Below are 21883 nucleotides of genomic sequence, written 5' to 3' on the forward strand. Positions count from 1 at the left end.
GGTGTATAATTCCTCATTACTGTGTACAACTCTTGTCTTAATCCAAGATTTATGTAAATTTCTCAAAAGGTAATTCTCCTGCACTGTTAGACTTCCATGAAAAGAGATAGTTACAGCATGTCAGTTTTATAAGAGTACTTTCTCATGGGTTGCATACAGTGGGAAGATTATTCCCAAACAGAGTGGAGACGCCTAGTTAATTCCCTAACATAAAACCCGGCAATTGCACTGCTGTAAGTGACTGCAGTGGCCTTTTTTCATGGAATTTGTATGTGATGATCCTTCTCCCTCTAAATTTTTCGGGAGGAATGATGCCATGGTTATCTGGAGAAATATCTCTGCATTTTCCAAGAGAAGTTACTGCAAATTATCTGCTTAGTTCTATTTCCTTTACTCTTTAAATATACCATTTTCTGAGTAAATTGACTTATTTTGGTGTCCAATAGCTTGTTTTCCCTGAACCCAGCTCCACGCATCACAACACCTCCAGCTCATTGGCTAATACAGTGCTGCCATTACACAGTCTGTTCGATATGAAGTTTGACCAGCAATTTATAAAGGGAAACATTTGTGAAGCTGTAAGATTTTGGATAAACCATTAGTAGTCTAACTTCAAAATCTGTTTGTAACTGGAACACTTATCTCTGCTGTCTGCTGTATTTGGATAAGATCAAAGATATTAAAACTAGACTGCTTCTGATCGCTCTATATTGGAAGATAGATTCATTGCTCAACCCTGACTTATGTCACTGTAATTGACTTCACAGGGGTTACCTTGGAGCTGGAGGAATAGGAGATGATGGAAAGTTCTCAAATTGTACTGGAGGGGCAGCAGGCTATATTGACAAATGGCTTCTGGGAACGAATCACATTTATAACTGGCCAACATGCAAGCTAATGTCTCCGTGGTACTCATGGCCTGAGTTGCGATCAATTACACTGAAATACTTGTATGGGAAATGCTGGATGCTGTGCAGCACTGGTAGAGAGAACAAAGGTGGGTCTCACACTTCTGGTCAGCAACCTTTCTTTGGAAGTGGAGAATGTTACTGATGTAACAGTAAGTGTAGAGACTGGGGGAAGGAGAGGAGAAAAGGGGAAAAGTTGAGGTCTGTGAGAGAGTGGAAGGCAGGATCATTACCAGCAGCCCTTGAGACCAGATGTTAGAATTTGATATCAAATCCAATAAGATATGAAGTGTTTAATTGAAGAACAAGTGGTTTTCCTCTGTTGAGCTTCATTCACTGTCAAACTGTAATCCTGCGCATGCGCATGAGAAGGAAGGCAAGTTTGTTGTGGAGTTCACCCAGAATGTGTTTACCCCAAACCAGGATAGAAACTGCACATAGCAATAGAAATTGCTTGAAATGCCCAGCAACATGAAAAGAGAAGAAAAAAAGGTTAATTTTCAGGCAAATTAAGTCACATAGGATCTAAAATTGGTCATACGAGACAGTGATAGAGGGGTATTTTTCTGGCTGGAGGTCAGTGGTGTTCTGCAATGTCAGGGCTGGGACCTCTGTTCTTTGTAATATATATTAATGATGTGTGTGAAAGTGTAGATGATCTGATTAGTAAGTTTGCAGATGACACAAAAATTGATGTAGGTGTGGATAGCAAGGACACAGCAGGATTTAGATCAGTTGGAGATTTGGGCAGAGAAATAGCAGATGGAGTTTAATCTGGACAAGTGTGAGGTGATGCATTTTGGAAAGTCAAATGCAAGAGGAAAGTACACGGTAAATGGCAGGACCCTTAGGAGCACTGATGTACAGTGAGACCTTGGGGTGCAAGTCCATAGCTCTCTGAAAGTGGCAACACAAGTGGATAGGGTGGTAAAGATGGTGTACAGCATGCTTGCCTTCACTGGTCAGGGCACACAAGTTGGGAAGTCATGTTGCAGCTGTACGAACCATTGGTTAGGCCACATTTGGAGTACTGTGTGCAGTTCCCGTTGCCACACTATAGGACGGATGTGGAGGCTTTAGAGGGTGTTAGAAGAGGTTCACCAGAATGTTGCCTTGATTGGAGTGTATTAGCCGTAAGGAGAGGTTGGACAAACTTGAATTGTTTTCTCTGGAGCATCAGAGGCTGAAGGGTGACCTGATAGAAGTGTATAAAATTATGGGATGGGGTAGATAGAGTCTTTTTTCCAAGGATGGAAATATCAAATACTAGAGGGCATAGGTTTAAAGTGAGAGGTGGAAAGTTTAAAGGAGATTTGCAAGGCAAGTTTTTCACACAGAAGGTGGTAGGTACATGAAACGTACTGCTGGGGCGGGGTGGGGGTGTAGTGGAAGCAGATACAACAGCAACGTTTAAGAGGCATTTAAAAGGATATGTAAACAGGCAGGGAAAGGAGGTTAGGGACCATGAGCAGGCAGATGGGATTAGTTTAGATTAGCATCATAGTCGGTGCAGACATGATGGGCCGAAGGGCCTGTTCCTGTTCTATCTTCTTTATTCTATGTTCAAATGACCTTTTGATTGAACCACCACTGACTTATGCCCAGGATCTGCATTTTTTGATCACAGACTTGTGAAATTAAAACATATCACACTGGAAATAGTCAGCACGTCAGGCAGCATCTGTGGAGAGAAAATGAGTTGGCTTTCAAGGTCAGTAATCCTTCACTAGAGCCCAGAAGGACCATTGGTCTGAAACAGTATCTCTGTTTATCTCTCCACAGATGCTGCCTGGTCTGCTGCACATTTCCAGCACTTTAGTTCAGATTTTCAGTATCTGTTAACTTTTGCTTCAAGTAAATTTGAAATCCTGAAACATCAACATTCTACCTTTGCACATTATTGTAATGATCAGGTGAATCAAATGTGGCAGAACCGAGGGAGTCTATTATTATAGAACAGCAAACATGCAAATTATGTTGAGTGTTTAAAACAGGGACAGAGCTGTTAATGCACACTTCCAGTGACCTGGGTTTGATCCTGACCTCAGGTGGTGTCTGTGGAGTTTGCACATTCTCTTTGAACGTATGCGTTTCCCAGAAAACCCCAATTTTTTCCACATCCCGAAGTCAAGCTGGTTGGTAGGTTAACTGGCTGCTGCAAATTATCCCTCGTGTAGGTATGTGACAGGGGAGCCAGGAAGGATGTGATTGGCTTATGAGAGTGAATAGTTTGATGGGAAATAGGTGGGGAAATGGGACTAAAGGGAATTCGCTGAGAACTGGCATAGACTCGATGAGCTAAGTGACCTCCTCAGTTTGTCAAACAATATTAAAATATATGAGAAAACCTTCATCTCTATTCCTTAACTGCAAATATCAAGATAACATGTATATTCACATTCAAAACCCATAGTGGGTGGCACTGTGATGTGATTAGACCCTTTTTATCTCAGGCCAAATGTTTTCAGTAGAAGTGAGAGGAAGTGCGATAGACTGCCAGCAATGGCAGAGGCACACCTACCAGGCTCCAACAAAGTGAAGGCTCAAGTTTCTGTCATCAAGTTGGATTTTTATGCCATGGATATGCCTTAAGGTAATCTTGTGGATGGATGTCAGTGGTGCCTCCTACTTGAGGAGAATTGCTGTGATTCCCAATCCAACAAAACACACACAATTCTACACAATACAGCCAATAATCCAACACCCTTGGGGCTTTAGTGGTGCTGGACTGGCAGATATTGGGTATTAATGCTATTAATACATCAACACTTTTAATTCACATTTTTACAGTTGTTACACAATGGTGTAATAAAATTTCCAGTGAGCAGGTGAGTTTAAAAGGAGCCCAGGAAACAGGGCCCTGGTGAGTTTAAAGAGAGTGTGGGAAACACTACCCTACTGAGTTTAAATCAAGCACTGGAAATGGGGCTCCAGTGAGTTTCAAGGGAGTGTGGGAGAGTTTAAAGGGAATGTGGGAAACAGGGTCCTGGAGAATATAAAGGGAATTTAGGAACGGGACCCAGATGAGTTTAAGGGGAGCGTGGGAACAGGATACCGGTGAGTTTAAAAGGAGGGTGGGAATGGCACCCTGGTGAGTTTGAAAGGAATGTCGGAACAGAGCCCCAGTAAGCCAGATGTTGAACCATTGGGATTTCCGAACAGCGGGACAGTAGTTTACTCGAGATTTACTGTTTAACACACCTCTGTCCAGCACTACTCTGCATAACACTACACAACTCAATGTTACATTTAACAACACAACTATGCGCCACATTATGCTGCACTACAAAATCAAACAACACGATATTTTTAAAATGATATCCTTTTGTATTAACAGAAATCTTCTGGTGTTTCATTCTAGTGAAATAAGTCCAAGGTCCATGTGAGCATAGAAGTCATCACAGAGTCAGTCGAGGCATTTCTGAACAATTTGAATTATCTTACACTCCTATACTTATCTTGTATTTCAGAAGCTGTATTACACTACTGAGCCATTCGATCCAGAAGGAGTCCTGGGAACAATCAATTCGGTTGTAATGGCCTTTATTGGATTGCAGGTAAGAAGGATGAGCAAACTTCACCTACATCAATACCTGTTTCAGGTTTAAATTGATTTTCCCTAATTCAAAAGTCCTCATTTAAGAATTTCATTTCCGATCATTTTCGTAAAGCAGCCTTCTATCATGAAGTAGATTATATAACAGCGTTATAAAGGAAATCAAGAACATACGAAAACTTCTGGAGGATGCACAGGTTGGATCTTGGTCATTCACACAAATTCTCTGTTGAACTTCACTGGAAGAAAATAGTTATAAGTGTGCAGTGTGAAATAACTTGGCTTCCCCAGTTTGGTTTCTTGGGGCTATAGGTTTACAACAACAACCCACTTCTTTCTTTTCATGTTGGTTCATGGAGGGCAACAAAACTGATCCCAACTTGACATGGATGAGTTCTGATGAAAGATTAAAAGAATTTACCGGCATCAGCTTATTGGTTACATTACTACATTAGTATCCAGAGGCCTGGACCATGGGTTCAAATCCCACTATGGCAACTTGGAGATTTAATCTACCTGGTATCAGTAATGTGAACTGTAAAGCTACTGGATTGTTGTAGAAATCCATCTGGCTTACTGAGGACTTCCAGACAAGGAAATCTGACATACTCACCTCATTTGGCCCCTATAAGACTCCACACCTACCAATGTAGTTGACTCCTACAGCATCCTTGGTTCAGAATCAATTAGGGAATTGCCAACAAAGTCCACGTCCAGTAAATAAAATAAAAAGTCCAGTTAAAGGAAAAGCTAACAAAAAACAAACTCAAAACATAAGTTGCATTTATTGAATCATTTGGCCCACTGAGTCTGCATCAACCATCAAACACCCACCTTCACTAATCCTACATTAATCCCATTTTCTTTATTGCTACATTCCCATCAACTCCCCCCAGATTCTACCACTAACCAACATACCAGGGGCAATTTGTAATGGCCAATTAACCTACCAATCTGCAAGTCTTTGGGATGTAGGAGGAAAGCAGAGCACCTTGAGAAAACCTATGTGGTCATGGACTCTGCGCAGACGACACCAGAAGTCAGGATTGAACCTGGGTCACTGGAGCTGTGAGATAGCAGCTCACTAGCTGCACCATTGTGTTGCCACGTCTGTTTAACAGGACAACAGGATGATAAGCCTAAGGATGAGATATAAGGAGGAACACATAAAAATTGGATTCGAGAAGGATTTAGAAGTGGAGATTTAGAGGGGGATTATCAGAACCTGGGGTTTAGGCAGCTGGAGGCATGACTGGCAAAGTTGGAGAAAGGGATTGTAATTGAGGCCAGAATTAGAGAGACCAAAAGCTTGAGGTGAGACTGGGAGATTGTATGGCTGTAAGAGAATGCAGAGATAAGATGGCACAAGAACTTGATATGATTTAAATACAGGATGAGAATTTGAGATATTTGGAGACCGGGTCAGAGATGGTCAGGGCAGTGGTGATTGGTGTTCAAGACTTGATGGCAGTTAGGGGACACCCACTTTCAAATAAAGTAGAAAAGCAGGACCTACAGAACAATATGTAAGAGTCATAGAGTCATACAGCATCGAAACAAGCCCTTTGGCCCAACTCATCCATGCCAATCGAGATGTCCATCTAAGCTAGTCCCATTTGCCCATGTTTGACCCATATCCCCCTAAACCTTTCCTATCCATGTACCTGAAAGTTATCAGTAAAGAACATATTGAATAAAATAGATTCTTGGAATCAATTACAGACCAGGGAAATAGAGGTAAAACACTGGATATTCAATTTATAAATTGGGTGATGCAATGAAAGGACATGGATATGTGGGCTTCAAGTGGAGAGTTTAAGCACAGGCAGTATGAGCTTTGATGGGCCAAACGACATGTACTTTGTGGGAAGGAGAGCCACATTTTAAAATGGTTATAACACAACTCGCATCGTGCCCTCTGTAAATTCAGTGTTCCATTATGCTCTGTGTACGTGATGAAATGCCTCCAGTGGAAGCTCCCACTCAGAAGAAAATAAATGAGGTGCTGCTGCTAATGCCTTTCAGCTGTTCCTCTCCCTCCTGAGAAAAAAATAGAGACATGTTTTCTTCTGATTTTCCACGCAGAAAATGTGTCTAAGGTATGCTTGCCTGATGTCTCTTACATCCTCCTTTGTGCTTGTAAATATCTGATCAAGGTGGTCAGGATATAGCCAATGCTTGACGAATCTTTTAGGATGATGTGAAGGGTACAATGTTATGACAAGCAGACACACAATTTGCATGACCCTCATCAACCCCCAGCTGCTTCTGAGGTTGCAGTTAGCACGGACTGTTTTATTTGTTGAGTTGCAAATGGAATTGCACATTGCGCAATTATCGGCAAATATTTCCACTTATAATAGAAGGAGGGTCATTGGTAGGGCAGCTGAAGATGGTTGGGCCCAGGGCACTGTTCTGAGGATCTCCTGCATTGATATCCTGGGCTGAACAAGCTGACCATGAACATGAACTGGATCCACCTTCCTTTGTGTGAGGTATGACTCCAGCCATTGGAGTGTTTTCCCCTTCATTCTCACTGACTTCAATTTTACCAAGGCTCTTTAACACCACTTTAATTCTCCATCCCACTCTGACCTGTTAGTCTGTGACCTCTTGCACTGTTACAATGAGGCAATGCAAGCTTGAGGAACAGCACCTCCTGTTCTGGGCAATCTTCTGGACTTAATATTGAATTTTACAACTTCATGTAATCTGATTTCTCTGTTTGTGATATTAGCTCCAACAACTGATCTGCTGGAGGAACTCAGCGAGTCGAGCAGCACCGGTTGGGGGGAAGGAATTGTCAACATTTTGCTTCGAAACCCTGCATCAGGACAGATGACATCACCATCGCGTTTTTTCTCCCATTCTTTTCTCTCTGGGAGTGAAGGACAGGCCCATCCTGATCTGCAGGGTCCTGATGCAGTTGAGGGGGTAGAAATTCAGTCTTGATCACCAATGCTCAATGCACTCATGAAGGCTCCATGATAGAATCAATTCAGAAATTAATTTCCACGATTTAAATGGAATTAAATTTTGGATGTGAACTACAATTGCAGCCACCATTGTATTGTCAGTTAGCACTCATGGCGAATTTTGTCTCTGCCTTCAGAGAAGGATAGAATGGTTATAGCATTGAAGGAGGCCATTCAGCTTGACGAGTTGATGTAAGAGCAATTCAGCCTGTCCTGCTGCCCTTCCTACTCCTTCTCTCCACAGCTCTGTAAATACTTTCCTTTTCGGTACTTAACCAGCTCACTTTTGAATGCGACAGTTGGATCATTACTGATCCCAGCAATGCATTCCAGACCTTACCACTTGCTCTGTAAAAGAGTTTCACCTTATGTCCTTTCTAGTTCTTTTGCTAGAAATCCTCATTTTATCTCAATGAAAGTAATTAAATGGCTCCGAGATTTTCCATGGCTGTGGAAGGCAATGAACAAAGGCAAGTTAATTCTTTTCCTTTCTTTCACTGATACCAAAATGTGTCTGGGAGTCACATACAGACTGGGAGTTTCACTGATCCTGCCCATGAAACTCATCATAACTTGTTTTTCTGAGAATGAATATTCCATGGCCATGTTCAGATTTTAGCAGCAAGCGACTCCAGACAGATAGTGTCATCATGGCTGATATTCTGTGAAGAATTTATGATGTCATTAACTAGAGGTTAAAGGTCAGAGAAGATATGGCCTGTCTGCGACATAGTTGGGATAACGTAAGTGGTTCACCTTTTTTTAATCAGAGCGCTAGAAGTGATTGAATGAATATTTCAGTGAGGAAAGAAGTAACAAATCAGTAACTATCTGCAAACTGAAGACATTTAGAGCCAATGTTAAAAGAAATCACACACTAAGGACAGAGCAAGAACTGCAGAACCACAGATTGATTTAGCCTTTGTACAATGTGGTGTATGCTTAGAGCAATGTCCTTCAATTTGGTTGACTTGATGGATGAGCGAAGTACATGAACAGGCTTAAATCTGGCCTAAAGACCTAGCAGGACTATCTCTGCACGCTGATGATAAATTATGTGCAACGCTTTTTGACAGAGGTGTTCTCTTTCACTTTTGAATCTAACCCAGGTCAAAGTGATTGAAATTCCACCTCTTGCTGAAGTCTTTAGAAGATCAGGAAGTCAGGGACAACTGCAACATTTGATTAAAGTAAATAGCCTCTGCTGTATTGTGCATTTGTTGTTTGCAACTGAGATTGAATTTCTACTCCTTCAATTTCCTTAAGATGATCATATCCCAAGTAAATGGATATTACCCTTATAAATACTCAACTGACTTTGGATCTGTCACTATGTAGTCAGTGTGTTTACACACCTAGGCCTCTATAAAGAACTTTTGTTTTCCCGAAGTTTGATTTTAACCAATTTAGTTTCAGCTCTTTTTTTAAATGTTTCTTGTCAGTTTGGCTCAGCTAATAGCCTTGGGGACAGAAAGTTGCCTGTCTGGGCCAAGTAAAGATCCTTTGGCACTATTTGAAGCAGAGCTAAAAGATCTACAGGTGTCCTGTGTACGATTCTGCAAACAACATTAGGTAAAACATAATAATTGATTAATTACTTCATTGCTTTTTGTGGGATCTTGTTGAGTGCACAATGGCTTCCACATTTCTTAACATAGCAACAGCCACTGTATTTCAATGTAGTTAGCATTTGCTTAGAAATTCATCCATCAGTTGTGTGATGCGTGTCCTGTAGTTGCAACAGTGCGTTCCCTACCTTCATCCCATCAACTTCAATGGAATGACAATTGGAACTATAATATAATGCAATGAGGTGATAAAATGGCACATTTAGTGCCACTGATGGGGAATGAATTTCTAGACAAATACACTTTGTGAAGTTTGAGAAATATGATATGTCACGATATAAGTACAACTTTTCCATACAGATTCATGCAAACAAGGAATTTCATTTCATCCTGGTGTATATGTCAATAAACTAAACTAATCTGATCTAATCTAGATTCATACAAAATACTTTTAAATAGTATCTTAAAACACTGATATTTATCGCACTACTTGCGAAAAATTCTTGATCCTTCTGTAGAGATATTCTGAGCACGAAATTCTTCTTGCCATAACCCCATGAGTTTCTGGGCTGCAATGACAATAGAGCATCATGGAACTGTAGTGAAAAATCACTACAATTGTCGTGATAGAATTAAAAACAATTTCAAAGGTAGCAAAAACAAGAACTCTGCAGTGCATCATTCGTGAAAGGCACAGATTTATATGGTACTTTATCACACCCAAATGCTCCTCACTTACAAATATAGCATGAAATGTATAGATTTGCATTATGCAAACTACTATTTGTTCCCAGTAACGTCTTCCATCAATTTTCTTAAAAATCCACACTTAGTCTATCTTAAGTAATTGGTGCCTTTAGGAAAGCAATAGAGAAACAAACTCCTTACAGATGCATGTACACAGCTCTATCAATGCATGTGGAACACATCAGGATAGAAATTACACACAGCCCTTAAACAGAGTTAATTCTGCTGTTGGAACTTGGTGACTAGTTTTGTCAGCTAGTTTGGTTTTGTTAAGGTGTCACAATCCTGTTTATGCTTTTAAGTTTCCTGTGGGCTTTCTGATCTGCACTGTACACTTGTTTTTGTTTTGCCAGGAATCACAAATAATTCCTGCAAGAGAAGTCTTCCTTTTTTTCCTGTATGCAAAAACCACACATGCTTAAGAAGTTGGAAAGGAAGTTTAGTCTTAAAATGGGTAAAATAGAATACTTAGCTTTTGAGAATTAATTGGCAGCTAACCATCGATACTTCATTTAATTAAATTGACCAAATTTAGTAATGGTCACCTTGAAGTCTACACAGCTGTGTGAAAAGGCAAAGGAAAATGTTCCTTGGAATGTATCGTATTTCCACCTGACTTGCATTAGCAGCTATGCTGTCTACACAAAACTCCCAATTGGGTCCAGCTGCCTTCTGATGTCACTCGCTCTGATTGTGAATTCCCTGTACATCATCCGGAATATGGAGAGAAGCATGCAAGGGAGAATTCCACAACACAATTTAAAGAGACAGATACACAGTCTTCGCTAAAAGGCTTTCAATCAGTTGTCATAAGAAGAAAAATAATATATTTACCTATGGGAGATGGGCCATTTAGGAACAGTTAACAGCACTTTGCATTGGAAGATCTGTGCTCCAGACATTGTAACTGCAACAACCAGTGAATCTTACAAGAGAATTTAAGGTTATCTTCTCCATACCGTTCGCATTTGAACGTTACTTTGAAAACCAGATAACCTTGTGTTTCTTACAACTAATCTCCTGCCAACTGCAAACAACGGTGATGCTTTCATTTATATACCATTTTATCACTTCAAAACATCTCAAATTGTTCACACAATTTATACAACCTTATAGTGTAGACAATCTACGTTCTGCAAACAATGAGATGAATGACCAGTTAATCCACCTTGGTCTCTTTCCGTGCTGTAGGTGTTATTCAGGAGGTCAGAATGACAATTTGCACAGTTAGCCTGTAGCTATAAACGATGTGGGTGAATACATACCATTACATGGTATTTACATGCCAGAAGTAAGTCAATCCATCCATGTCAGTCTTTATGCACTGTATATGACTGCTTCCACCCTGTTGAGTGAATTTTCAAGAATTTAATTGCTCCCAGTTGCTGAGCAGCAACATTAAGTGTCCTTTTTAGGGTTCCATTGGATTTCAGCAACCTGAAAGTGAAGAAATACAGGGAATTCAGTGTTTTCATGTGATAAAGATCAAGAAACTGTACCATTTAAGATCCATGACAATAGCAAGATGCTACAATCACAAGGATACAAGTTTTTTTTTGGCTGTTGCTAGTTCAGATATTCTTGTTTATGCTTATGACTCAAGTGGAACAGAGTTTTTCCAAGAGTCTGCAGGCTTAAGTGTTGTTAATCAAAGCCTGTGTACCAAAGAGGACAATCCGGGTGTTCCCAAACCAAAAACCATGGATGAACCAGGAGATCCACTCCTGACTGAAGTCCAGGACTGTAGCATTCAAATCAGGTGACCCTGACCTTTGTAAGAAATCGAGATACGACCTCCGTAAAGCTATCAGAGATGCCAAGAGACAATACCAGTCCAAAATCGAGTCCCAGACCAGCCGTCACTTGTGGCAGGGTTTACATGCTATAATAGGCTACAAAATGAAGTCGGGCAGCATCGTCAACAACAGCGCATCCCTTCCAGATGAGCTTAACGCATTCTGTGCACATTTTGAACAAAAGGGGATTGGGATGTCACCATCCACCCCAACAGCCTCTAATCCACCAGAACCCATAGTCACCGTTGAGGACATAAGATCAGTCTTTTGGCGAATGAACCCACAGAAAGTATCTGGCCCAGATCGTGTCCCTGGCCTTGTCCTTAGATCCTGTGCTGATCATCTGATGGGGGTATTTGCAGACATTTTTAACCTCTCCCTGCTTCAATCTGAGGTTCCCACCTGCTTTAAGATAACCACTATCATCCTAGTACCTAAGAAAAACAAGATAACGTGCCTTAATGACTACTGCCTGGTGGCTCTGACATCCACCATCATGAAGTGCTTCAAGACAGCAGACGGCATCTCCCTGGCCCTAAACTCATCTCTGGAGCATCTGGATAGTAAAGACACCAATGTTAGACTATTGTTTATTGACTACAGCTCTGCCTTCAATACTATAATTCCAAGCAAACTCGTCACCAAACTCCGAGACCTGGGACACAAGTCTGCGTCCTCAGCCCCCTACTCTACTCCCTATATACTCATGACTGCATGGCCAGATTCTGCTCTAGCTCTATCTACAAGTTTGCAGATGATACCACCGTAGTGGGCCGTATCTCAAATAATGATGAGTTGAAGTACAGGAAGGAGGTAGAGAGCTTAGTGGCATGGTATCATGACAACAACCTTTCCCTCAATGTCATCAAAACAAAAGAGCTGGTCATTGACGAGGAAGGGGGGCGGTGCACATGCTCCTGTCTACGTCAACAGTGCTGAGGTCAAGAGGGTTGAGAGCTTCAAGTTCCTAGGAGTGAACATCACCAATAGCCTGTCCTAGTCCAACCACTTAGACGCCATGGCCAAGAAAGCTCACCATCGCCTCCACTTCCTCAGGAGGCTAAAGAAATTTGGCATGTTCCCTTTGACCCTTACTGATTTTTATGGACGCATCATGGCTAGGTATGGCAAGTCCGGGACCACAAGGAACTTCAGAGAGTTGTGGACAGAACTCACAGAAACCAGCCTCCCCTCCATAGATTCTGTCTATACTTCTCACTGCCTCAGTAAAGCAGCCAGCATAATCAAAGACCCCACCCACCCAGGATTCTCTCTTCTCCCCTCTCCCATTGGGCAGAAGATGCAAAACCCTGAAAGCATATACCACCAGGTTCAAGGACAGCTTCCATCCCACTGTTATAAGACTATTGAACAGTTCCCTAGTATGATAAAATGGACTCTTGACCTCACAATCTACCTCGTTATGACCTTGCACCTCATGGTCTACCTGCACTGCACTTTCTCTGTAACTAACACTTTATTCTGCATTCTGTTATTGTTTTACCTTGTACTATCTCAATGCACTGTGTAATGAATTGATCTGTATGAAAGATATGCAAGACAAGTTTTTCACTGTATTTCAGTACAAGTGACAATGACAAACAATTCCAATTTCAATTCCAATATATTTAGAAATTTGTAACATTGGATATCACAGATTTTCTATATTCATGTCTGAGCTCACTAAAGGGTGAACTATTTCACATTGCATCCATCAGCTCCATGACACTGAAGATACAAAGCTGTTAGATTTCAATTCCTTGTATACAAGCTTTTTAAACTGCATTACCATAGTTAGAAATCAGACTTTTTAGTTGTTGCACTGGAAGCTTTATCTTGTGTCTAATTGAAACATTAGAGTGCTTGCCTACATAATAGGCATCACTATCTTTCAGAGTCAATTGAAATGCTTTGTGATGTTTTAAATGATTTGATGTGGTGGAATTCATTCTTGGATCATTGCTATTAAATTATCGGAGGGATCTGAGTTCGAATCCCTCACAACTGTTATCCATCCTGACGCTTTCACTGGTGACATTGATGGAATGCTACACTGTTGTACCTGTCCAAAGCCAAAATCCCATGCTCTCAACACTGATGGTCCTACAACTTCATTTGGAGATAGAAAGGAGTTCTTGCTGTATTGTTGCCAACATTTTTCTGATAACTATTAACACCCAAGCAGACTAAGTGGTCACTTACCTCACTCCTGCTGGAGGGAGACGTAGTTATCCATGTAGGTGTAGGACAACAAGATGACTTCAAATTAGTTCATTATGATAAAGGACTTGTGTATTTTTCTGAGTAGTCACAGTCAGGTGCTAAACTGAATTAAATTATTCCTATTACAAAAGTCAGTGCAGAAGTTGAGACCTTAATGTTTTATGTTCTTTAAATAGTTAGGATCAAATTGTACACCAGCACAATTTTATTGCCTTTTAAATGAGGAATAATGAATACCACCGTAATTATTGTCACTGTGGTGTCATCTGCCTGTGAAGAGGAGATGGGTGTGGTGAATAACAGAGCAAGCTACTTAGTTAGCAGTTGGGTAAGGAGCAGAGAAACAAAGTACACATCTTCTCCGGGAAAAAGCAAGGTAACTTCTCCAGCAAATGCAGTGAGTAAAAGATAATTAGATATACATTCTGTGTAAACAAAAACAATCACAACAGTCACTTACAGCAGCATGGTCACCAAACTTGACCAACAGTGGAATTATCCAATCATCACACACTGGCTGAAATCCTCAATAACTACAGGATTTAAACAAAAATGGGACACATGAGGTTATTTAAGTTTCTTATTCTAAAGTTTTTCTTCAGTTTAATTTTTGTTTGAAGGAGTTATTTATTGCATCTTAGTTTATTTAGTTCCTGTTGTAATCAGCGTGGACCTTGCTCTGGTAATTAATTACATGTTAATAAAATTATCTTCTCTCAACCAGGTACCGTATCTCAGGCACACATTGTTTCAGTTTTGTTACTGATTGTTAATTACTGAGAACACATTCTTTCATTCTTGTTTCTATTAAATGTATCTTTAACATCCATCAGTATGGTTCTCGTTGATCAGAAGAAAACCCTTAAGAGGTGAAATAACACTACACAACAGTAGTAAATAATGTATTAAATTATACCTTGATTCAACCGTGTTTGATTATATTCAATCACGTAATTGCAGAGGGAATGATGAATGAGTGAGGATAATTATGGAAAATATTTCTTTGCTGCTGAGGTGACAATTAAATCAGTTACTGCTAGGGAAAAGTAAATAGGAGCTTTGGGAGTTTCAAAAATATTGTAAGTATTTTTGTACAAAGAGGTACTTTGAATTTTTTTGTTATGAATGTAAATGTTCTACAACAAGGCTTGACAAATAGCAAAGAATTTGAGCTGTTTTTCTGGTTTTGGTTGACGAAGCAATGTAGGTTGGAACATCAATGGGAGATAAATACTTGAAAAAGAAAATAATTCAAGATAGTGGGACTAACTTCGAGATGCCACAGTAATATACAGGTCCTCCCCAGCTTAGGAACACTAGACTTATGTACAGCCCGTACTTACGAACGAGCATTTGGGAGACTGGCGGGATGGATTTGCTGGAAGGAGCCTTTGCAGACTCACTGTCCCAGTTGGTCTCTTTTGCTGTATTGCTCCACATCAATATTTCTACAGTACAGGTCCTTTCCAGGTTACAGCTGGGTTCCTTTCCTATGAACTGTTCATAAGCTGGACAGTTCGCAGGTCAGAAATGCATTTGCGAACCGAATTCCCACACGGCAGAAGATGCCTGCAGTCCTGCAGCAGTCGGCAAATCCATCCCGTCAGCCTCCCAAATGCTCATTCATATGTAGGGGCTGTACACAGTCAGGTGTTCGTAAGTTGGGGAGGACTTGTATGTTATTGTGGCGTCTATAATGTCCACCTAATAAATAGATATATGCAAACACATAGCATGTAGTTTTATAGGATCCAGATTGTGTCACCACATGAGCAGGAATCAGAGCAGTTGGCCTGTTAGTAATCCAGTTACCTTGCTTTTACAAACTAACTAAGTCCTGTATTTATTGCCCTAGATTTTGCCTGAATGATTTACACCATTAGTAACATTAACGAGTAATTGCTTCCCACCCCAAAAAATAACATGCAAGTGAAAAATGCAATATGAATTTGCAATATGTTGTAACTTTGTTAGATTATGGTTTCTGATATATCCAGAGTTTTGAAACCATCCTTCCAACAATTTTTAAATACATTCAAACAGCAGAGCAGCTGGGCTCTGGAGCCATTAACAGGGAAGTTCTTAGAAGTAGCCATCCTATTAGAAAGCTGAAATTTGTCAATCAGCACCCTGTTATAAAGAAGCTTAATGAAATGAATGCTTTTCATGCTGTTGTGACTTGCTTTGGAAATTTTGATGCTTGGTGGTGAAATGTTCTGTGATTGATGATCGGGTCTGGCCTTACCAACAGCTGGTGACCATGTGCTGTTCTTACCTTCGCCATCACTTACTGGAACACACAGGTTTAGAAAACTCACCTTCGTCGCGGCAGAGTGCATGACCTGTCAATCCACCTTTCACTCACAATACCTATTCAACACTACAACATTCATTAGGAATATTAATTTTCCATTGTACTTTGCCTAGATCAAAGACAACACTTCTATTTTCAGTCAGCAATGGATACCTCAACCAAATGAATCAGCAGCATTCTAGCCCACCCTGGATGTGGAATAATAAGAAACCTCTGGCAGTACTGCATCCTTTGGGACCTTTGCACATTGCTTGAATTTATTCCAGTCTGCTTCCAAAAACAAATGAAATTTATTTTGAAGACTGCTTTTAATTGGACAGGTTCTGAATTATTTGAACTTCTGACCATTAATACAGTAATACAACTTTTACCTCAGTGCAGAATTGTGCGGTGACTTTTTTTACATGAACTCTGGGGAAAGAGCAGGGGACGGGACAGCTCTCTCAAAGAGCTGATGTGGAGACAATGTGCTGAATGTCCCCTTCTGCACTCACTCTGTAATTCTGCACTAACATTATGTCACATAGTACTGAGATGGACAAGCATTTTTTTAGGTGATATTAGTTGAGCAGCAAATGTGGGACATCAAAAGAAAACAGTGGGTCTTTAATGTTTCCCTGATCCACAATAGATAGTGGTAAAATGTCTTGTGTTAAGCATGACACTTCTGACAATACTGTGCTCCCTCTGTATTGTAGTGTCAACCCACATTACCCACTCAGTTTCTGAAGTGGGGCTTCAACCCACAGCCTTACCTTCAAACCTCGGCAACACAGATACCATCAATGGGTATGTTCATATTGAGAAAGTGAGTGAATCAGTTCATTCAGCTTGCTTTGTGTTATATTATGATCCTTCATAGACAGAATATCACTTCTGCAATGTCTTAGAGGAAAATCTCTGTAGGCATAACAAAAAGCTGAAGCAGCCCATCTATATACAACAGCTGTTGTTATGGCATCTTTTTGGACGATATTTAAATGCTGAAGTGCACTGTAGTTTAATATCATTTAGGATTAATTAATGTAATTGAACCTATGAACTGGATGTTTGAAAATAACTGACCTTTTTAAATTCCTGTAATGCTTCGATACATGACTCATTGAGGGCCTTGTTGCTTTTCTTTGCCTGTGGTTGACTTAGTAGGGTTTACTTTGGAAATGTTTTAATTGATTAAAGCTAAGAAACATGATGAAAAAAAAGATCTTTTTATCCTAATGGTTATAAAAGTCCCAAGCAGAAGAAGTTTGAACAGTTTTACCAGGAGAATCTGGTGGATTACTCTTGGCAATACCTGTCCTTGAGATAATTTTTACTGTATTTTTATCAGACATTGGTCAGAGTTGGTGTCTACTTCCCAATCTCAGTGATTTCCTTAATGTTAAACAATGGACATAATATTTTGTATCTGTGAAAAGGAACTTACACATCCTTTCACATGGTAACTTTCACATCTTTTCAGAATGTCCCAATGTGTTTTACAGTCAATTAATTATTTTCCCATGTGCAGTCTCTGTCGTGTTATAGGTGAAAGTATTTTACAAACCTTAATCTTAGATCATTGTACCATGGCTCAGTCTATCAGTGCATCCACTGACTACAAAACTCTTAAGGTCAGAATGTATAGCATGGAAGTAGATTTACATGCCTGTTCTACATTATTTAAACCCAGAAGTGTAATCTCACTTCATTTGAAGACTACAGTTGATCTTGATTCCAATACAACTCCACAGGGGAAATCATTGTTTGAGTACAAGTTCAGAAAAGACATTTTAGCCTCACAAGCTTTCACTCTGAGGCCCACGTACAATCTGCATTGCCAGCAGCTTAATTCCTCGAAGGAAATAAATGAAAAACTAATGGGAAAAACTTTCATATTATACTCACATCTTTTCTCATTTCACCATGTGTTTGATGAGAAATTTCATTTCTGAACAAGGCAACCCTTGATTCACTTGCTCACTTCACTTTAGCATAAAGATAAATCTTGCACTGGTGAGCACGTGATGGAATTCATATCCAGAGTGTTCAAATAAAATAATTACGGGAGCTTGGTGGTTCGCTCAGTTTGGTGTGGGTGAGAGCTCGGGTGTTCAGTTTGAATTTCTTTTCTCTGATCTGTTAAATGATAGTTGAGGGAACTATTCACAGCCTCAAACTGTGAATGGCAACTTTAATGTTCGCATGTTAATTGGCTCATGAGGGAGCTAAACCAGGTCACTGGGTGGTGAAGTGCTGTAGTGGTTAGTGCTGTTGTCTCAATAGCTCCAGCAACCTGGTTCAATCCTGACCTCGGGTGTTATTTGTGTGGAGCTTGGATGTTTTCCCTGTGACCAAAGTCAAAGTCGAGCTTATTATCACATGCACAAGTACATGTGCAATGAAACACTTACTTGCAGCAACATCACAGACACAGCATCATATAAGCAGCATTCACAAGAAAGACATAAATTAAACATAAATTATAGAAGAAAGAACACAATTAGAACAAAAGCAAACAAATTCCATTGTGGTGCAAAGTAGTCAAGGTGGTAATAGTTGCTATACTGAAGTAGTGATTAGGATTGTGCTGGTTCGTTCAAGAACCGAATGGTTGAAGGGAAGTAACTATTCTTGAACCTGGTGGTTGGGACTTCAGGCTTCTGTACCTTCTGCCCTATGGTAGTTGCGAGAAGTTGGATTGGTCAGATAGTGGAGATCTTTGATGATAGATGTTGCCTTCTTGAGCAGCGCCTCATATAGGTATTTTTGATGGTGGGAAATCACTGGGGGAATAGGACTGATGGGAATACAGTGAGAGCCAGAATAGACTTGGTGGACCAAATGGCCTCCTATGTGATGAGAAAACATAAAACATGAAAAAAATGGCTCCAACATCTAGCAATAGGAGCTTGGAATCAGTTCAGCACCTGTTGAGGACTCTTTGATCCAATAACTAAACTGAACATCTCTGGCTACAGGGAGCTTTTGATGACTGACCAGACAGTCCATCTCAGCAGTGGAGCCTGGATGAAGAGTCTGGAATTATCAATGCTTCCCAGTTGGCTAGAGATAATCCTGCAAGCCAATGCCCATATAGGTAGGTTGTTCCTTGATGGACAGTCAGCAGGTGGCATCTCTGGTAACTTATCCAAATACAGCTGTCTAAGCTCTAGCCATACTCTTCACATACATTGAGGAATCCTGAGGCCATTTTCCTTCAGTGCATTCTGATGCATGAGCAGAAAAGGCTAAAAATCTAACAGATAATTGTTATATTTCTTATTTTTAAGGTATATTTTCTTATACCACAACAATTAACTGAAACAACTAATATTGAAAATAATGCTCTTCTTCAAATTTTGTAAAATGAAGCTTTGGTGGCACCATCTCCTTGGTAGCCAACAGAATGGCAAGAGAAATATTGCTCCAGTAAAGGCCCAACCAGTAATATAAACAGTTTATATTCTATTTCATTCCTTTATCATAGCCAAACATCCCAAAGTCTGCATAGGAGAATTGTAAAAGAATATTTAAGTGCTTTTGGCATTGGTAGGGCAGATAACCAAATACCTGAACCAAAAAAGTAGATTTTAAAGGGAGTTTTAACAGAAGAGAGAGAGGGGTAAAAAGTTTAAAAAAGCATTCCAGGGTTTAGGGTCTTGGCATTAAAGCATGGTCACCCATAGCAGAGTGATTAAAATGGGAGATTCACCTTGTGGGAACACAGGTATCTGGGAAGGTTATAGCATGGAAGATGTTGTGTGGCTTAGTAGGGGTGATACTAAAGTAGGATTTGCACAAAGTTGGACAACGTACAACCTCACAATACTATCATGTGGTTGCACATCTGAGTGAGCCAAAACTGGAGCTTCACTGACAGTGGGTCAGTCTTATCCATTGAGTCAGTTTCTTCCACATGCAAGCTCATGTGTGATGCATAAGAACATAAGAAATAGGAGCAGGAGTAGGCCATCTGGTCTGTCGAGCCTGCTCCACCATTCAATAAGATCATGGCTGATCTGTCCGTGGACTCAGATCCATCTACCTGCCTTTTCCCCATAACCCTTCATTCCCCTACTGTGCAAAAATCCATCTAGCTGTGTCTTAAATATATTTAATGAGGTACCCTCTACTGCTTCCCTGGGCGGAGAATTCCACAGACTCACAACTACCTGGTAAAAGCTGTTTCTCCTCATCTCCATCCCCAATCTATTCCCTCAAATCTTGAGGCGATATCCCCTAATTCTAGTCTCACCTACCAGTGGAAACAACCTTCCTGCCTCTATCTTATCTATCCCTTTCATAATTTTATGTTTCTGTAAGATCCACTCTCATTCTTCTGAATTCCAGTGAGTATAGTCCCAGGCGACTCAATCTCTCCTCAAAGGCTAACCCCTGCATCTGCAGAATCAACCTGGTGAACCTCCTCTGCACCACCTCCAAAGCCAGTATATCCTTCCTCAAGTAAGGAGACCAGAAATGCACGCAGTACTCCAGGTGTGGCCTCACCAGTACCCTGTACAGTTGCAGCATAACCTCCTTGCTCTTAAATTCGATCCCTCTAGCAATGAAGGCCAACATTCCATTTGCCTTATTGATAACCCATTGCACCAGCAAACCAACCTTTTGCGATTCATGCACAGGCACTCCCAAGTCCTTCTGCACAACAGCATGCTGTAATTTTTCACCATTTAAATAATAATCTGTTCTATCTTTCCTTCCAAAGTGAATGACCTCGCATTTACCAACATTGTACTCCATCTGTCAGACCCTTGCCCACTCACTTAACCCATCTATGTCCCTCTGCACACTCTCCACATCCTCTACACAATTTGTTTTTCCACTCAATTTAGTATCTTCAGCAAACTTAGAGATGCTACATTCGGTCCCCTCTTCCAAATCGTTAATGTATATCGTGAACAGTTGCAGGCCCAGCACCGACCCCTGTGGCACCCCACTCACCACTGACTGCCAACCAGAGAAACACCCATTTATCCCAATTGGTTTGTTCATCACTACCTCTGTAGTGACAGTGATTGTATCGAGGTCCTCACCTCCCATCACATCCATAACATCTCCCTTTGGCATGTTAGACGTGTCCTCCACCATGAAGACTGACACAAGATAGTCATTAAAGGCCTCGGCCATTTCCACATCATCCAATATTAATTCCCCCTTCTCATCTTCCAAGGGACCTACGTTCACTTTAGCCACCCTTTTCCACTTTATATAATTATAAAATCTTTTACTATCTGTTTTTATATTTTATGCTAGTTTACTTTCATAATCTATCTTCCCTTTCCTTATTGCTTGCTTAGTGATTCTTTGTTGCTTTTTAAAGTTTTCCCAATCTTCCAGTTTCCAACTACTCTTGGTGACTTTGTATGCATGAGCTTTTAGCTTGATGCCTTCTTTTATTTCCTTAGTTATCCAAGGCTGGCTCTCCCCACCCTTACTGTCCTTGCTTTTAACTGGAATATACTTCTGTTGAGCACCGTGAAAAATCTCTTTGAAAGTCTTCCACTGTTCCTCAACTGTCCCACCAAATGGCCTGTGTTTCCAGTCTACACTAGCCAGCTCCTCCCTCATTCCATTGTAGTCTCCCTTGTTTAGGCATAATACACTGGTTTTAGTTCGAACTATTACACCCTCCATTTGTATGAGAAATTCAATCATATTATGATCACTCTTTCCAAGAGGATCCCTAACTACAAGATCATTAATTTTACCTGTCTCATTGCACGGGACCAGACCTAAGATAGCATTTTCCCTTGTAGGTTCACTAACATGCTGTTCAAGAAAGCTAACACGGAT

The 21883-nt window shown here is 40.5% G+C and overlaps 1 protein-coding gene across 1 annotated transcript in view; it reads left to right on the plus strand.

The window, feature by feature from the left end:
* LOC127584581 (heparan-alpha-glucosaminide N-acetyltransferase-like) overlaps positions 1 to 21883 on the plus strand; it is a 146521-nt gene that overhangs the window by 94955 nt on the left and 29683 nt on the right. Inside the window, 2 exon segments of the mRNA XM_052041356.1 lie at positions 768 to 898; positions 4383 to 4465. Coding sequence (XP_051897316.1) covers positions 768 to 898; positions 4383 to 4465 — 214 coding nt within the window.

The sequence above is a fragment of the Pristis pectinata genome, chromosome 30, assembly GCF_009764475.1.
Source record: "Pristis pectinata isolate sPriPec2 chromosome 30, sPriPec2.1.pri, whole genome shotgun sequence".
Taxonomy (NCBI): domain Eukaryota; kingdom Metazoa; phylum Chordata; class Chondrichthyes; order Rhinopristiformes; family Pristidae; genus Pristis; species Pristis pectinata.